General features: G+C 36.4%; 1 protein-coding gene across 4 annotated transcripts in view; it reads right to left on the reverse strand.

The window, feature by feature from the left end:
• The window catches only part of ATP8A2 (ATPase phospholipid transporting 8A2), an 860,692-nt gene that overhangs the window by 199,105 nt on the left and 641,656 nt on the right, over positions 1 to 19,931 (reverse strand). For all 4 annotated transcript variants that reach the window (XM_056794696.1, XM_016421852.2, XM_007495237.3 and 1 more), the window contains exons 29-30: positions 15,624 to 15,746; positions 11,606 to 11,684 (exon numbers count right to left, since the gene is read on the reverse strand). In XM_056794696.1, coding sequence (XP_056650674.1) covers positions 11,606 to 11,684; positions 15,624 to 15,746 — 202 coding nt within the window. The remainder of the gene's footprint in view (positions 1 to 11,605; positions 11,685 to 15,623; positions 15,747 to 19,931) is intronic.

Below are 19,931 nucleotides of genomic sequence, written 5' to 3' on the forward strand. Positions count from 1 at the left end.
GTAGTGACCTAACAGAAAGGCAAAGATCCAAGTCCCCCTTCTGACAGATACTGGCTGAACCACCTTGGAAGGGTCATTGTATTCTGTCAAGTGTTTCTAGGTAACTCTAATGATGAAAACTACTATCAACCTTCAGACAGAGAAATGATAAGACTCAGAGTGGAGATTCAGCCTTATTTTCTTTCGTTTATTATTTTGGGACATGGCGAATGTGAGAATCTGTCTTGCTTGACAGTATATATTTGTAGCATTTTATTTTTCTTGTTTTCTCAATTGGTGAGAGATGAGAAAGAATATGGAAATGACAATAAACTTAAGTTTACTTCTTAAAGAAGAATTTAAGTTGTAGAGAGAGTTCCTTACTGGAAGATTCTTATATGAGTAAAATGATAGGCCCAAGAAAAAATATACACATCTATGCATATATTTATATATCCATAGCTTTATAAGCTCAAAATTGCACTTAGACTTTGGGGACACCCTGCATATATAAATAGGCGCACTAATTTGTTTTAAATTAAACAGATGTATAACTTTTAAATGCTATTTAAAATTAAAGTTTTTTAACCCCTTTACTCCTACATTAAAGAAATAAGGAGCTAAGTATTTCTCAGGTACCAGCTACCAATAAATAAATAACTTAAAAATTTATTTAAACAAAAGAGAAAAAAAGAGGTCAGCTTTTCTCTAGCCTCCCTGTTCTTTGGAAATGATGATAGTATTTAGCTAGATGAAGTCAAGGGGCAGGCAAAATTTTACAATTCAGCATCATAGATTCAGCATTTGTGGATGTCTTGGGTGAGAGATGGAATTGATATTTATTTCTTCCTGAATGCTATGGTATCAGGCTAGAAGAGACAGCCATTAAGACCAATATGTCCTGGCTTAGGGCCCTTAACTAAGAAAAATTTTCCCTTTGGAACAGGTTTAAGTGTTATTAAAAAAAAAAAGGAGAGTTGTTCTCATTTAGATCTGAGAGGGGGAGGAAGGGGGGTAGAGAGGTGAGAGAAAGTGGGGTAGAGAGGTGGGAGAAAGGGAAAGAGAGAGAGAAAAGAGAGAGAGAGAGGAGAGAGAGAGAAGAGAGAGAGAGAAAGCGAGAGAGAGAGAAGAGAGAGAGAGAGAGAGAGAGAGAGAGAGAGAGAGAGAGAGAGAGAGAGAGAGAGAGAGAGAGAGAGAGAGAGAGAGAGAGAGAGAGAGAGAGGGGAATGTTGGGACCAACACTGGGAGAAACGGTATGATTTTCATATTGCCTAGTTCAGAGGGGAAAATGTGGGAAGAAGTCTCAGAATAATAACTCACATTTATTTAGCAGTAAAACTGTTAGTAAATGTTAATTAAAAGCATTAAGTCATTTCTATATTCTACTACTATACAGTGAAAAAACTCCAAAAAGTACTAATTTGTTTCTGACAAAATTTCTGTTTCTTAAAAAACAAAATTATTGTGGGCAACTGAGATTTTTTGAGATTCCTTAAAAAAACAGGAATAAAGGGGGCAGCTGGGTGGTTAAATGGTTAAATGGTTAAATGGAGATGGGAGGTCTTAAGTTTAAATCAGACCTCAGATACTTTCTAGTTGTGTGATCTTGGGCAAATCACTTAACCCCCATTGCCTAACCCTTACCACTCTTCTGCCTTAAAACTGATATTCAGTATCAGGGTAAGGGTTTTAAAAAATAAAGGACACAACAAAATTAAGACAATTGATTTCAGGTAAAAATGTTTACATTTGTTTCATAAAGAAATAGCAACCCCACAGAATCAAAATCATAAACAGTGTTCACATTAATGACTCTGTGTCTACCTTACCAAGGATACCCGGTTCTGCTGGGATCATTTCTCTGGGAGTCATTAAAAGTCCCATCCAGCCCCTATTCCCATAGTCACAGATGCTAGAACCCTTTCTGACCCCCACAGAATTCCATTGCTTCCGGAGCCCTTTTTGAGATGCTGCTGTGGAAATATTCCAGCTGCTGGAGATTCTATCTAAACTTTCCTCTTCTTCAAACATTGCCTTCCTCTCTAGGCTTCAAAGGAACTAAAAGCAAAGGGAACCAAGACTATAGGATTCAAGATGGCTCAGAGAGACTCAAAGATGGTCAGGGCTACTTATTATTGACCAAGTAACAAACAGGCATTTGTAGAATGCCTGGGAACATAACTACTATGTTTAATTATGTTTTCTGGAGGAGAATACATTTAGAAATGAACTTTTGGAAAATAATCTTTTAATTAATTAGATAGCGTCTCTGATATGATCAAGTCTATTTAAACCTCTACACATTATATAACTATAGAATGGGAGCTCTTTGAAATCAGGAGCTATTTTCCAGTTTTTATATGTATCTCTTGTGTTTCTTAATAAATGTACATTGTATGTAGGAAAAGGAGTTTCCTCCTTTCACTTATCAGTCAATACACATCTTCTTAGAATCAGTTCTCAATTCTTTTCAAGCCAAAATCCCAAGTTTTTACTTTATTTAGGCGTCTGACTCCTCTTTTCCTCTTATTAGTAAACCTTGCCAGAGAACTGTAAGAGAATCATAGGATTTAAAGCTCGAAAAGATCTTAGATATGAAATTTGAATATCAACTGTTCTACATACTAGCAATTTTAGTAATAGGCAGATGAGGAGGAGGTAAAAATTGAGGCAAACAATTTATATTGAGACCATAATATAAAGAAATTTAGGAGGTCTCTTTTTTCAGAGTAGAAGCTAGAAGTACTATTTGCCCTTGATAGTGGACACCATCTTCAAAAATAAAATGAGATTTTAAGATTTTATTCATAGAATCAATTTGTTCAAGTAAGTTGTACTACACACTAATACAATTAATGGGAAGGGAACAAGCAACTACAAAGCACTTGTTATATGTCAAGCACTGGGTTTACTGCTTTACAAATACTTCATTTCATCATCACAACAACCCTGGGAAATAGGTGTTGTTTTTATCTACATTTTACATTTGAGGAAACTGAGGCAAGCAGCAGTTAAGCAACTTCCTTGGGGTCATACAGCTGTTAATCATCAGAAGCCAGATTCCTGATTCCAGGCCCAATACTATCTGCTGTGCCACTTAGCTGCCTTAGTTAAATATCTTTTATGAATTAATTAATAATAAATTATTTTATTATTAATAATAAATTTATAATAATACAATAATCTATTATAATATAATATAATTTATGATAATTTACAATAAAATAATAATAAATTTATTAACGATTTGATTAATAAAAATTAATCAAAATCTGGTATTTCTGAGTTAAATTTTGAGAACTGAAGAAAAAAGAATGAAAATTTTTAAATATGAAATAAATTCAATAAAAAATTCTCCTAAATCACTTCAGATCTGGCCTCACACAATCTTGCTACATATATATCTATTTTTGGATTTTTCTAGAACAAAACCATATTGGTAAAAAAAAATCAGATGTCTCTTTGCTAACAATTTTTCATCTAGAGAAGTCCTTGAATGCTCGTCCCTCTACTCTTTTCCTTAACTTAAGCCAATTTTCTATTCTTAACAAAACATATCCACCAGTAGAATAGAAAGCATTCTTTTTTAATTTAGAAAAATCCTTAGGTGTGAAATTTGAGGAAAGCTTTTCATAAGTCAAAATAAATTATGACCACTGGGTCTCCTTTGACTACATGTTATTTACTTGTATCAAGAAAATATGACAAATTATTGTGGCACCAATCAATTAGATTCTGGCAGATGCAGTTATGAGAGTGCCCTTTCCTGTCCAGATTCAGCTTACCATAAAATAATGGAGGCCTTTGGGATTCGGATATAGAGCACCTCATCAATTTCACTTTGACGAGAAACGGGCTCAAGTAACACCATAGATGGTGGCCCAGTGGTCCCTGAGCAGCGCAAAGAAGCCCATATTCTATGATACATGTACATACGGAGCAATACTTCAGAATTTTTAACAAATTCATGGATCAGTCAGATAGTAGCATTTTCCCTACCAAGTAAACAAAGGGTGACTTGATAGAACTCAAGAACATTAACTCTTCAAAAGGATTATTGCAGAGAGTATTATTTATGATATCTTTTCTCCATTACAAAAATTAGTCTTGAATAGATGAAAATATTTAAAATTAAAACAATTTCTCCTTTTTTCTCTTTAAGTCAATTCTTTGGAAACTTCAACAAGAGGAATATGAATATGAGCATTAGTGAGTGTGGATGTCTGTGTGCAAGCTGAGTCAATATTCTTTTATTAATAAGCACTCTTTAATTCTAGGAGGAATGGTTAATGATTCATTTAGATTCACAAGTAGAAAACACGAGACTGACCAGCCTGTTGATAACTAGGCTGACAGTAAGGTTTCATCCAAGGTCTAAAGTTTAAAACCAAATTTACCTTCCATCTCAAAGGATGCACAATGCTGCCAGATTATGGGAGTGCTGTGGGCCCTGGGTGGGTAGACAAGAGTTGGTGGGAGGACATGATTTAAATTAATTGCCTGAGTGAAAATTACATTTTAAAATTTCAAGTAGATCTTAAGCTGCTTCCAATATTAATCAAAGAAGAGAGCTAGAAAGCATTCTAACAGGCAACATGCCTCCACTTGTTTAAGTCAGTCTCTCCCTAACAAGGAGACTACAGTAAGCAGTACTACAACATGGCATGGAGAAAAACGGTTTTGCTCTAGGGGTCCTGAAGATTCCTCCCTCTCAAGATAATTTCTCTGGAAGTGGTATTGGCATCAAAACTTGGTTAGCATTTGCTCAGTGATCAGGACAGAGCAGGTGCCTGGGCACTTCCCCTACTTTGATTTGGTAGTTCTAGAGTTAGCAGCGTTTAGAGAGGGGATGAATAGGATAGGGCAATACCAGCAAGAAACCTGCCTCTGGGTGCAAAAGGAAAAGCTGGGTGCTATATTTTTTTTTCCTTAAGTATCTTCAAAAAGGCATAGCAACATAGTGGCCAGAGAGCTGGCCTAGGGTTCCAGGTCTGCTTCTGACTGATCCTGGCAAGTCTCTGTGCCCTCTACACAACTCTGAGACTGTGGGGCCTTTAGAAAGCTCTAAGCTGCAGTGGTCTATGAGTTTCCTTACCAAAATGTCCTCTTTCTACTACAGAAATGACAGGCTGTATCTGTATCCCTATTCAGTAGCTTCCTGGCACCCATCCTCTCCCCCAATTTTAATTGTCTCCCCAAACTTTTCTTCTGGCAAAAGCCTAATTTGCAATGGGTGATTATAAAATAAAATAGATTTTATTTATGTGTATATATATACATGTATATGTATATATACATTTGACCCATAATACTAATTAGTATTAATTTAATGATTATTTTAGTTACCTGAATTGCAGAAATTCATTCACTTCTTTTGTTAAATTTGCCTGAGGAAAGTTGTTAAAAATAAAGCTGTTGATAAAACTAGGTTGAAAGAGAGGTAACATCCAAGGTTTAAAGTTTAAAACCAAATTTGTCTTCCCTATCAAAGGATGGGCACTGACGACAAGACAACTTATGGAATTTTAAAGGTAGAAATCTGCATCATGGAAAGAGCACTGGATAATGTAGTAAGGAGATCAGAATTCAAACTGAGGCTATAAGCTTGTAATCAAATTGTGACTTTGGGGTAAGGTACTTATAATTTTTTATGTACTTCATCTTTAAAAAGATAATATATACTCGTAATTCCTACCCTACCTACCTCATGGGATTGTTGAGAGATAAGTCAAAAATATACGTAAAGTGCTTTGTAACTGAAAATTTCAACATTATTATAATTGTTGTTATGTCATTCTCATTTGGTTCAATGGAGATGAGATAGAAATGATCCTGTGACAAACTGTTATTTTGCAGTCTTTTGTATTTAATATTTTGTACTCCTACAAAATGGTTTGTTTTTGTAATAATAAATAATAAAAGTAACAGGACTTAAGCTCATCGTTGGGGAGTAATGAAAGCATTTTCAGAAGCTGATTCTATTCCAACATGGTTTTAATTTCTTCTGTCAGTTCTCTATATTCTGGAAGCTTTTTATTCCATGTAGATTGAGGATTATCAAGTCAGAAATAGGTATTAAGCACCTTCTATGTTTGGTACTATGCTAGATGATGGGAATATAAATACTTACATCTGGTATGACAGTTAAAGAATTGTTCTTAAATTTTTATGGATAAAGGTCATTTCTGGTCTGTTATAATGGTCTAGTTCTAATACACTTTATTTGTAGAATTCTCAAGAGTACTGAGCACCTGCATTTCTAGTACGGGGATCTGTCATCTGTTTATGAAGGAGAGTGAGCTTCTGCTACATAATTCTGGCCATCTGATTGAATCTTTCTATGAATTGCTTAGGTCCCAATTTTTTTTGGAAGCAGTAGTTATATGACGCATATTTTCTATTATCTCCTTGCATAATCACTATTGTATTGATTATTAAACCAGATCTCCTTAAATTAGCCTTTCTGTAATTTCTGGTGCTGATGAGGGGGTTCCTGGATTACCACCTAGGAAAGCGGGGTAGTGCCATAGTGCTCAGCGCACTGGGGACCTGGAGTCAAGAAGCCCCAAGTTCAAATCCAGCCCCAGATACTTACTAGCTGTGTAACTAGGGGCAAGTCTGTCTTAGTTTCTTCATCTGTAAGATGGGGATAATGATAGATAGCATCTACCACTCTGGACTGATGTGAGAATGGAATGAGGTAATAATTGTAAAGCACTTAACACAGTAATTAGCACACAGTTAAGTGCTATATAAATGTTATTATTTTATCATTATTATTCCATTTCCTTCAGCTTCTATAAATAAAATTTGCATTTGTACTTGTTTGATTCTTCTTTGTTGACCTGCTATTGGTGGAGTTCATGAGGATTTCATTTGTGGAGGGTCTTTTGATTTCTGTCTTTGGGCCCTTGCAGGGGCCATTCTTTCCCCTCTCCTGTCATTTCTGCTTAATAAAATTCCCCTCTTCCTTCCAGACACTCCTCAAAGATCACCTTCTACATGAAGCCTTTCTTATTGTCTTTAATTGTTAGTATTCTCCTTCTAAAATTACCTTTTATTTAACTTCTGAGTATTTATTTATTTATATTTATTCTGCATATACTTGCATATGTAATTGTCTCGCCTGTTGGAATATTTGCAAGGAGGTATTGTTTTATACACTGTATTTATATCCTCAACATCTAGCATTGGCTCATAGTAGCCATCAAACATATACCTGTTGATGGGGTGTTAATATCATATGTATTTTTGTTAGGTTACTTTTCAAATTTATGGTCTATTTTATAGTTCAGAGGGTTTATAGTGATGGCTCTTGCACAAGGTTGGATGGGCTTAATTGTATTTTTCTTATTAAGCTTGATTTTTAGAATTCCACACATTGGTTTTTTTGTCCATTTGTTCTGAATTCCCCATATTGAATTCATAGTCAGGCACAATATTCTCTTGAATAATAACTAATAGAGGCTAACATTTATATAGAATGCTTACAATGAGCCCACTTCCCCCAAGTGCTTTACAATGATTATTTCATTTGATCCTCACAACCTCAGGCTATAGGTGCTAACTGTGTGACCTTGAACAAGTCATTTAATCTCTGTCTTAGTTTTCAGTTTTCTTATTTGCAAAATTGCACTGACATCTCAGGGGAATGGTAAAGTTGAGCATAGCATAGCATTAGGTAAAACTAAGCACAAGCCTGGCTATTATAGCAAGCACTAGATAAAGATTAATTATTATGGTTGTTGTTATCCCCACTTTACTGATGAGGAAACTGAATCAAACAAAGGATAAGTGACTTGTTCACAGTCTCACAGCTATTAAGTGTCTGCAGCTGGATTTGAACTTGGGTCTTCTTAAATTTAGGCCCATGAATCCATCTAGCTGTCACAAGGAGCTGTGCTCTTGAGAGCTTTATATGTGAAGTCTTGCCTTATATAGACCAAGACATTTTTAAGTATCAGTGTTCTCTGTTGGTTCAGTTTCACCTCAAAACTCAAGCTTAAAGCCTCTGGTGTCTATCGTTCCAAGATATCCATTAAAACCTGTAATCTCAGGTTCAAATGACATTTCAATAAAATTAGAGAAAGATTCTCTGGGGCGGAAGGGCTGTTTAATGGGGATGTATGCATGTAGTCATATGGCTTGATGCTATTCACAAAGATAAAGTGTTTTTAAAAGATATTCAGGTCTGATTCTCCCTCCCTCTACTTTGGAAGCCAAACTTAATTTCTATTTGGCACAGACAATAATTGATTTAGAACTGGGCAGGACCATAACAGGCTTTAACTGTTTCCTTAAAAATATTATATTTTACAAAATTTTTTGACATATTTGGGTTAGTAGTGTGCTTTAAGTGGAAAAGCTACCCATGTGGTTATCAAATACTCTAAATCTTATTTTCTGTGGATCAGTTTTTATATATATGTAGTACACCACCGAACCACAAGTGTAGAACACAGTCAAGGGCTTTGTGATCATCAATAAAAGTACTAAAGTTATTTCATAAAGGTTATGTCACTTGGAGCATTTGTTAAGTAATTATTGAAATGAGAAGTTGTCTTTTATTATACCTGGGGCCTTTTTGGTGTGTAAGATTTTCTTTAGTAGTAGAAGTTGTGCATACTTTTTATAAAGTACATGAATCTATAATTGGCTCATATTTGTTGGGGTCACCGGCATTATCTTTTGGTAGTATATGTGTGATGCCTTCTGCTATACCCCATTTGGGGTTTTCTTGCAAAGACATTATAGTAGATTGCCATTCCCTTTTCCAGCTCATTTAAAGATGGGGAAACTGAGGCAAACAGGGCTAAGTGACTTCTCCAGGGTCACACAGCTAGTAAGTATCTAAGACCAGATTTGAACTCTGGAAGAGGAGTCTTCCTTATTCCAGGTCTAGTACTCTATCCACTGCACCACCTAGCTGCCCAGTGTAACGGTTTATCTATGCATTATTCATTTTGCAAGCTGTTTCTCATTTGCATCAGTTTGGGTTTTTATTGGGATCATAGAAATGACCAAAATCTGTAATGATAAGGATGATAATGATGGTTATTGTGATATGTTTGAAATAGAGAACAATTTTCCATGTAGATATTAAATACCTAATCAATGATATTATTATGGAAAGAGAATTGAGCTTAGAATAAAATGATAAATTTAAATCCCAACTTTTGGTGAACTACATAAAGATAAATGGCTGAAAATCCACCAGTTCTTGTTCTCAAAGAATTTACATTGTATGTGAGGGAAAACAACATCTATAAAAAAATAAACCGAAATAATGAAAACATGCAAAATACTTTCAAGAGGAAAAGAGTACTAACAGTTGGGGTGGGGTGAGGGAGAGGATGGAGAAGGTAAATATAGGAGGAGGCTCCACAGTGGTGCTTTGAAGGAAGTTAAGGTTCGAAGAGGCAGAAGCAAGAAGAAAGTACATTCTAGACCAATCAGACGAGGGCAAAAAAGTGGGTATCGAAATTTAATGCAAGGAGGATAGTAGGCCAGTAGACTGGAATAGCGGGTGTGTGAAAGCCCTTTTTCTTCAAGGCCTAGGACAAAGCCTTGAGGGATAGCCGTGCTTGGTGGGTGGGAGAAGGTTGATGAGGCAGCAAGGCCACCCAGTGGAGAGAATGTTGGGCAAAGGCTCAAGCAGAGTGGAGTCTGGGTCCTGCCTCAGATGCTTCCTAAGTGGGCAAGTGGGTAAGTCACTAAAATTCTCTCAGCTACAGTTTCAACATTTGCATCATTGCTGAGTCCTCACAGTATTCTAAATAGGAAAACTGCTACTCTCTTCTCCATTTGGCAAACATACTTTGATCTATCAATAAATATAGGTAGAGAAGGAGGAAGATGACAAAATTTTGGAAAATCATTGTAATGGCCGGTTGCCACTTTTAGGTCACTGGGGATAGAGAAAGATAGAGATGCTGGTCTGGCTAAGTTCCAGTTCTAGTATGTTTCTCATAGCAGTAGCATATTAAGTTTTAAATGGAAATACACAGATGGGCTCCATCTTTAGGCAGAATGTCATAGCTGCCAGTATTATGCTGGTCTCTGTAAATTTTCAGCTTAGATGACTCACATAGGGAGCTGAAAACATGAAGTTAAGTGATTTTCCAAAAAATCATCTAATCTATTATGACTAAAGGGATAGAGTTTGAGTATCCAAACACTAAGAGAAGGTCAGATCAGCCCCTCCAAGAAAGACCAGCCAGCTGACCTTTTTGTGGTCCAGGGGATGGAGTTTCCATGGGACAGGGCTTCGAAGGGGGTAGGAACAAAGCGCATATTGCCACTAAAGGGGTCCTGGAGCCGGAGCTCAGCATACAATCACTACAGCTCTCCTACTTGTCTATAAAAATCTTGGTCTGGGTCCAGGACAATGAGGCAAGTTTAACACATTTCTAGGTTATATTTATCGCTATTTTTTGTGATGGATTCTTCTGTCACTACAGATGTCAGTTCTTCTGAAATGAAAATCACACATAGGTCCTCAAACACCAAAAATACTTTTTAGCTTGATTTAAGAATCTATTAGTTGACTTTAAGTTTTTGACCTTTATGGAAAAGGGCTCCTATAATTCCATATTGCTACACAGCTTAAGGATATTTAGATCCATTGTTATGTTACTTAATGATCTGAAGGGGAAAGTGGGCTTGAATTTACACACAGAGACAGTAAACTGGTGCAGTGAAACAAGACATGCACATTCAACATCCTTAAGCATTTAATGGGTTAAAGAATATCTCAGGGAGAATTAATCATTTCTGTTTGAAGCTGAAAAAGCTTTTACACAGAAACACAATGAAGGATGGAAACTTTATATTCTTTGGTTCCTTGGACAATAAAAGGCCTTGTCTAGTCAAGACTTGGAATAATTTTTCCCAGGGGGATTATTACTATTTGAGGGGGATGAACAGTGTACTCTAGTATACTCTTTCATCTGTTGAGACTAAAGACCTCTGTCTTTTTAAGAGGGCATTATTTGGGACTGTATTTTGGGACAGGTCAAGAAGTTCAAAAAACATACAAATAATACACTTCCTCAACTCCCACCTTCTAGTTCCAGTGAGATCAGACTAAAGCCAACTTGGTGATTTGGTCTTCATCCAGAATTCAATTTGAAATGCTATGTGCCAGGGGGAAAAAACGCTTGGCCAGATGTGTCAGCAAAAAACCCAAATTTTTACCAGGACTTGAGAGCTACTATGTGAATCAGAACACAGGCCTTAGGGATTGAAAAACAAGAGCCAGAAAGGAACAAATCTTTAAAACTCAATTGACAAGAGGACTCTGAATTTCATAACAGACCTATGCCTTCCATCAAACTTTGTGACTCAAACATTTATTAAAAATTAGGTGTGAAAGACCTTGTACTCCAAATCTACATGTCAGATACAAAGAGACCTGCTTCTGAAGGTCAGGGTTGATAAATGTCTGAGCCTGGAAACTATAAGCCGGGGGACTGCCTATCATCATTAGATATAAAGGAGGTATTTTTCCCCCCAGAATCTGTTGTGACTTCCATTTCTGTAGAAGGAAAAAAAAAGATTGCAAACATATTGGCACCAGTAAGACTGAAATGCTACTTGCTGACATTTGAAATAATGAAGCCGTTACCATGCTCCAGTACTTTCATTGGACCCCAGAAGAGAATGATGGAGTGGATCAAGGCGTTGATGCAGTGACCCCAGAAAACCTAAGGGAAAACAAACCAAGGGAGTCAGGAGGCTGCCCCAAACTCTTGACCTCTGTCTAACTCTCAACAAATGCCTCATTGTGAAGTTTACTGGCAGCATGTCACAATTCTCCAAAGCCAGAATATTATTCTTCAAAGTTTTCTAAAATGCATTTCCTCATTCACCTTTAAAAATCAAATAACTGTGCTACTGCAGGATAACACTATTTCACTTTAAAAATATACACAGAAGCCTGAGGCGTTAATAGCCAGTCCCAATCTAAACAGTCAGTTGTGATCAGACTTCTTTCAATTACTCAAAAAGGAGAATAAAAGTTTAAAAAATTTCCTTAAAAAAAAAAAACACCTCCCTACTAGGTCTTTAATTTACAACCTACATTTTGGGTGCACTTTCTCACAAAATCTTACTTTATGAGGCATATCCTTCATTTTTGTTCCTTAAAATTTGAGAATCTCATAGCTAAAAAAATCCAGAACTTTTCTTACTTTCAACATTAAATGCATACATTTTTAAAAATTAATTTCAATATTTTATTACTTCAGAGGTTAGTCAAACAATGGAACTGGAAAGTTAGATTATTTTCCAAACCATGAAAAGAAAACACATTATAACTTCATTAGTGTATCTCGATCATCTTTTCTAACCACAGAGATGACAGCAAAACTAAAACCGTATTAGTTTTATTTTAAAAATCCACCACAGAGACATGCTTAAAATAGGCCAGTTTAAATGATATAGTCTGACTGTACTGGGAGAATTGAGTCTTGTTTTTTTAATGGCTAGTCTTTGGAAACTAAGAATCTTTAGCTTCTATACTTTATTGCATATCTGTGAGAGGAAAAACCAACAGCTACATGACCAGAATTTGGTCATGTATGGGTTCCTGGAGTAGGGGCAGAGAAATTATTTTTTCTTACCATGAGATTGTAACAATCAGTAGGGGGTGTGGGGTACCCAAAGGACTTAGGAGAAATAGGCTGTCATAGTGGAGAGATGGCTGGCCTTGGATCTAGGAGGAACTGGCTGTATATATGCTGTTTCCCATATTAGAAGGTAAGGTCCTTGAGGGCCAGGATGGTGTTTGATTTTTTTTTTTAATGCCCAGAACTTGGCACAATGTAAATGCATAGTAGATGTTTTGTTGATTAGTAAATTGAGATCCTATTTCTGCTGCATAAAAGCTGTGAGACCACAGACAAATCAGTTAATCTCCCAGTGCTCTGGAGAACTATTGAGGTTATGGGTAAGTTGAAGCTCTACACTGGAGGGAGTTATTATACTAGGAGTTCATTACACAAATGAAGTCACAGATGAGGGCTATTCCCTCCTTTCTGTAATAAAACAAGGCTTAAGTTTATAATAGGCAGTATGGAGGGGAAACCTCTCTTTCCCAAAACAACCTACACACAGTGAAACCAACAAATTAATGCTTTCAAATGATTACAGATACAGATTACAGATATTTACTTATATTATTTCTCTCATGTAACACTTTCTTCTACTTTCATATCATTGATGAAATTTGGTATATGCCAGATTCTAACTGATTTTGAAGATAAAATCATGTGTGTAATTACTATTGATACTTAAGAATAAATATCAATATTTTATGAAAATGTTATTAAAAAGTGAATCACACATAATCTCATCTATGAGATCAATACATATTTGGATTGTGATTTGGGACTGGTTGTTCCTTCACCAGTGTCTCCATTCATTGAGGTACATCATGAATGGTGGGAATAGCAGCTTCTCCATCAGGAAACATTGTTAATCAGGTAAATGGTTCAGTTATTCAATATATGATTTCAATCTTAGCCTAATGGAGTTTTTTAGACTTTGGGATATCTAAATATTCTGAAAAAGAAAAACTAATTATGTCAATTCTGAATTAGATCCTAACCGTATTTAAGACGGAAGCATTAGCACCCATTGTAACTCTCTGTTCTTTGATATGAGAAGTCACAAATACAAGGTCTTTTCTATCTTCCTGAGGTTTTCCTTGCAATGTACTGGTTACATATTCCAGAATTTAGAACTGTCGTGCCATGTGAGTGATAAGGCACAACATCTATTCTACTCAGTTTTTTCCCAATAGAAATCTTGTAGAGAGGGTGTGTGTGTGTGTGTGTGTGTGTGTGTGTGTGTGTGTGTTCAGGGGGAGCTGGGGAGAAAAGCCAAAGTTGAAAGGAACAGCAAAACTTCTTTTGGTGATTGATGCAAAGATTGTTGGTGACTGAAGAGAACAATCCCAGTACAGAATTTTTGCTCTGCCAGAAGGTGGCATTTTTTTTTTTAGTTTAAAAGGGCTTTCTTCCTAAATTTTCCACCTTGGTGTGCAGAAATAAGTCCCAGGCTAGTTGTTTTTACTGTTGCATGATCTTTGAAATATACTCTAGCTAATTTTTGCTACTTCTCATTCCCTTTAAATGTTCAAATTTAGGACTCAGTATTACTGCAAAACTACCATTTGAAACAATGTGGGAATAATGAGGGAAGAGGGGAAGGTAAGAGCACAGAATAGAAAGAAAAAAAACACTTAAAATATTTGTATATAAAACTAGATCTACAGAAACTTGGATGATCAAAGGCCAATGCCACCTAAAGGGGGGAAAAACAACAAAGAAAGAAAAATCATGAAAATAAACGATTTTGATTTATTATCCAGGGTTTGAGGCTTTGGAATTAATTAATTCCTTCATTCTTGTTTAAAGACAGCATTACAGAAATAGGGCCAAAATTCATGCTAGTAATAGTATTAAATGAATAATAGTACTAAATGAGTGCTTTACTGCTTATGGAAATCATTACAAATTAGGGCAGCTACAATTAGGAATTGAAGACCTATTCTGTACTAAAGACAATGTAACCAAAATAGCCATTTTCATTGTTTTCAATCCCCCAAATACTAGAAGTTGTACCATTCTTGTTATGAGATCTTGGATAAAGGAGGTTAAAAAGAAGGCATTAGAAGGAATGGGAAATTGCTAACAGAATTTTACAAGAGCAGAGAACCTCTCATAATATAACTGGACTAAATAGTTGAATCACTGATTGAGACCTTGGGTTGCACTCTTATAAAGTGTAAACAAGAAAAGATTCCATGAATCCAAAAAATCAAGCATCATTTTAAGCATATGATTCAGTCAGCTGAATTTATTTAGTCTTTTAATCCCCTCTTTTAGGCAAGCTTCCACACACAAATTCAGTTTACATCTTTGTCTCCTTTGATTGGCAGCCCCCATTAATCTTGAGGAATGGATAAGGAACATGACAGATTCTCTGTTTAGTAGCCCAGTGACATAATCCTTATGTGTATCCTAGGGAATCTCTATTTTCTCTTTGGATGTCTCCTACACATTGGATATTCCAGCTTTGGAAGATACCTGTGATCGATTCTATCTCTGCACTCCTTTCCCAGGTGCTATGGGGCCTCTGAACCATACAAAAAAACAAGAGGTCATGGTGAATAGATAGGAAGGATTTTGATTTTGCCACTATCCAGACACCCAGATACAGGGATTTTGTAGCCCAAGGCTCATGGAGTCCTACTCTGTGTTGACTCTAAAGGTTTCAACTTTCTACCCTACTTTGGGTGAAGGAAACGATGAAGAGAGCTTAACAGCTGAATGGATACAATGCTCCCCCCATTAGTTCTTTTTCTCTCTGGTTTCCTATTTTTATGTAATAACTGCACTTTCGATACTCCCTTTTACTCCTCAAGCCCAGCCCCAACCCGACATTTCATTGGTTTCACTCTGTGGGCAGGAAGTGAGTCCAGAGCTCTCATCTAGTGTGGCTCAGTGGTTCCATTTCTGATGATCAAGGTGAGGTACAATTCAAAGTTGGGGGACCAGAGCTCTAGAGATGGGGGAAGAGAAGGTGGGACCGCTATGACATTTTAGAGCGCCATCCCTTCAATAACGCTTTTTGCTTACCTTTGTGTTAAACCCTTCAGCATTCTGGGTAATTCTGTAGAGCTGTGGAAACCTGAGCATGCTCTCCTGAGTACAAGCCCGCTCAAAGATTCCCAGAGTGAAGGGTGGTAATGCAGTGAAAATCTATACAGAGAGAAAACAATGATCCATTAAAATGGCCTGTTTGTTTTGCACACTTTCAAAGTGTTTCAGGTTTACAGAACGATGACTTAATTTTCCTGTCAAGCCCAAACCTGAGAATCCCCGTGATTCATAACTCTCTAAGCACCTTCAGCACAAAGGAAGAGAATCAGAGGATAAATTCTTAATCTTATTGTTCCTTCACTGGCCTAAAAACGAATAAATTGAGCCTTTTATAATTACAGGATACATAATAATGATTAGCTAACAAGTCCAGATAGATTAACATCTATTTTCCTCTTCAGTTCTGGCTGATGACTGTGCAACACACCCCAGTCAATAGTCAGGAACTGCATTCAGTTCTGAAGGAGCTCCAACTCTGAATGTATTTTCTTGAAGCTTGCAAGCGTAAGATTTACAACTCCAACTGTAAATTCTAACCTAGGAAATTCTGACCTCTGAACCAATGTCTGGAAAAAGTTGGGTTCCTTCAGAATAAGCAAAAACCTAAACAGGTTGTTTGAAAATTATTAGGATGTAAACATTTACATTTTAGGCACCATTGTCTTGCCTCAGTGTTATCTAGTATACTTAAAGCCACCAGAACCTCTCTTAGGTACTGGTGCATTTGGTCTTGGCATTCAGGCAAGCTAGGCCCTTCCTTCCTCCATTCCCACAGCAGCAGAGAAGTCCTGACCCTAGATTGATGTACTTGGTGATGATGTCAGTCAGAGACAGGCAAAGGATTCCAAGGAAGTTGTGAGCCCACACACGCTAGTTGGAGATTGAGAATCTGTGCCAGGGAAGGAAACTTTTTTTTTTCTTTTTGTAAAAACCCAACAGTTTAAAGTAAATAGAGATGAGGTGACTGAGATTAATAAAAACCTCAGCCTCATCATACTTAAGTCCTGGGTCCTATCCAGGGAACAGGGCCCGATGGATGATGTTTCCCTAGTCTATTTTTCAGGTACCCTAGAGCTATTTGGTTAGGAGCTCCCCATAGTTTCAGCATAATGAGCTCCATAGAACTCTTGGAAACTTTCCCCATTTTCTAGCGAGAATTGAAAGATCTAAGCACGAAGCAAGAAACTGTCAAGCCCAACAGAGAGGACCCCTAAGAAGTCATATCCTTAATAGTAAGCATTAACTTGAGGCCAGATGATTTATATCGTCTGCCTAGAAAGGAACACCTTAGTCTTTTTAGCTGTGTCCAAAACACAAGAAAGCTATGGATTGAGGGGCAGCATGATAGAGTGGATAGAGGGCTGGTGTACGAGTCAGAAAGACCTAGATAAAAAGACTATCTCTAACATTTATTAGTTTGTGACCACAGGTGAGTCATTTAATCTCTCAGTGACTGAATAGGCTCCTGTGTAAAATGCACATCATACAATCATCTGGGCCAAATGACTTGAAATCTTCAAAGGCAGCTTAATAAAAATAAATGATGCCTTTAGTATCTACATTTAAGGGTTAGGAAGATTTAAAGTTGTATAATGAACAATACAAACCTAAAAGTGTTATATAAAGACCAACTTTTTTAAAAAAAATTTTTATTTAGTAATATTTACTTTTACCTTCCATCTTAAAATAATACTCTATTGGTTCTAGGGCAGAAGAACCATAAGGGCTAGGCAATGGGTATTAAGCAACTAGGAAGTATCTGAGGTCACTTTGAACCCCGGACCTCCTATCTCTTGACCTGGTTCTCTATCCATTAACCCACTAGGTGCTTCTTTGCCATCATACTTTAACAAGTATAAAATGAGACTCTGATGTGAATTCTACAATTACAATTTTGGGTAGCATTTGTTTATTTGTCATATGTAGAAACACAGCTCAAAAGAGTAAGGACATTTGGGATTCAAACCTCATCTTGTATATCAGATTAATTATGTGAACTCAAGCAAAGCAGTTCATGCCTCTGAACCTGATTTCCTTGTTTGGGAGGGATAAATTGGAGAGATAGAACTAGATGATCTCCTAGGTCTTTACCAGAGCTAAATAGTCCCATCAAAGCATCAAAGATGCTAAGCTTGGATACAGAGGGCAAAGCAAAGACAAAAGGCTAAAATCAGCAGTCTTCAAATAATGAGATGCTGTGGAATCTCTGAGTGAATCAAAAAAAAGGCTGTGGGTCAACATTTCTTATCTTTGTACACATTAAAAAGGTCATCTTAGTAGAATGGTAATCAGAATGATATTATTTTTAATGACAAATCAGGAAGGGATAGTATAGGAAAACAACTTATTCACCATAGGATGCCCATGTAGGAAAATGTCACAGTATAGTATAGCATTAGGACAATAGCATGTAAGTGATTTGTCTGGACATTCTGGAAAAACCACTGGCTTTTGGGAGCTAACTTGATGTGTAGTTATTATTATATTTATTCTTAAAATGTTTACCTCTACTCTAGGCAACATTTGAAAATCTACTGAAGACTAAAGAGCTATAATTTATTTCCCAGTATCCTAAGAAGTTGAAGGAAGGATAGTGTGAGAAGGAATGTGTTTGACTTCATGTTCTTTGTCTCATTTGTAAGTACTGCACATTGCCATAAAGATGTTTTAAGAATCCCAGTAAGTGGTGCTTGTTATGTTTGAAAACATACAGCCACATGAATTACTTTTGTAGAAAAAGAAGAAATTAGCAGAATTATTCTGCATGAAAGTATGAATAGTTAAAGCTGTAAGAGTGTTAGGAATGAATATACTATTAATATTAATACCTCAAAAACTGGAAGGGGTTGGGGAGCAGACATACCAGCTCAGTTTTAGTTCTCTTTTCTGTTAAGTTGTAGATAGAGCCAGAATCAACATCAGGAATGTCATCTTCTCTGAAATGATGGCATAACTAGGTATAGTCCTACTAAGCTGCTATCATATAATTAACTAGACTTGAGAGGTACTTGGAAATGTTAAAATGTATGTAGATCATTAAGATCTAATATTGGGAATAAAAAGCCAGAGCAGAATAAGAAATTGCAAAATTAAACTGTAAAATCAAGCCAAAAAATTCAGAGACACAGTCATAGTATGGTAGGAAGTCAATGGACCTGGATTGCATTCCCATCTTTGCTATTAGCTTTCTGAACATAGATAAGTAATTTCAGATATATGGATATATACTTCAGTTTCTTTATCTTCAGAATGGAGAATTTAACTAGATTAATTTCTCATTTGTACCCCACTTTGAACTCTAAGATGCTATGATTTGAAGAAGAAAAAAAATCTGCGTTGACTAATTTGGACAGTTTAAGCTAAATTCTTAACTCATTCAACAACGACTACCAATTTGCATAAATGTAATTTGAATGAATGACAGCTTCCTTAGACTTTATTTATGACTTCTGAAATTTTGGGTTGTGAATTCCTTTGAAGAAAAAATCCCAGAATTTCAGTGTTGGAAAGGGACCTCAGTGGTCACATATCTCAATTTGTCCTTTTTAGAAACCTCCATGAAGAGGGACTCATGAAGCAAATAATTTCACTTCTAAACATTTCCAATTGTTAATGGGTTTTTCTTTGTTGTTGTTCAGTTGTGTCCAACTCTTCAAGACCCCATGGACTGATAGTAGGCCAATACTGACCATGGAGTTTTCTTGGCAAAGATACTGTAGTGATTTGCCATTTCTTTCTCCAGTGGATTAAGGCAAACACAAGTTAAATGATTAAGAATCTAAGGCCAAATTAGAACTTGGGTCTTCCTGATTCCAGGTTCAGCCCTTTATCTATTGAGTCACCTAGCTGTCTCCAAGTTTTTCCTTACACTATCCTAAATCTCCCTCTCTGCACCTCTCCTCTTTTTTTTTTTTACTAGTTCTTCCCTGAGAGATCAATAAAAGCAAGTTTAATTACTCTTCTAAATGATAGTCTTTTCAGTATTGTACTAGTATCATGTTTTTCCTTCCCCTTTCCCTCCTTTCTCTTTTTACTAGTCCTTTCTTCTCCAGGTGAAATATTCCTGGTTTTCTCAGCTGATCTTCAGATGACATGATCTCATGTCATTTGTCCTTTGGAAGCTTTCTTCCTTGTCAATGTCCTTTTTATAATTTAATATGCAGAAGTGAAAAGTAGCACAGAGTTTTTATTGAACTAAACCCACTCTCTTTTCCAAATTCAGTTTGCTTCTACCCACTAGTTTCATGACTTTAAAACTGCACTATGGATGGAGTCAATGTTTCG

Source organism: Monodelphis domestica, chromosome 4 (genome assembly GCF_027887165.1).
Source record: "Monodelphis domestica isolate mMonDom1 chromosome 4, mMonDom1.pri, whole genome shotgun sequence".
NCBI classification, from domain to species: Eukaryota; Metazoa; Chordata; class Mammalia; order Didelphimorphia; family Didelphidae; genus Monodelphis; species Monodelphis domestica.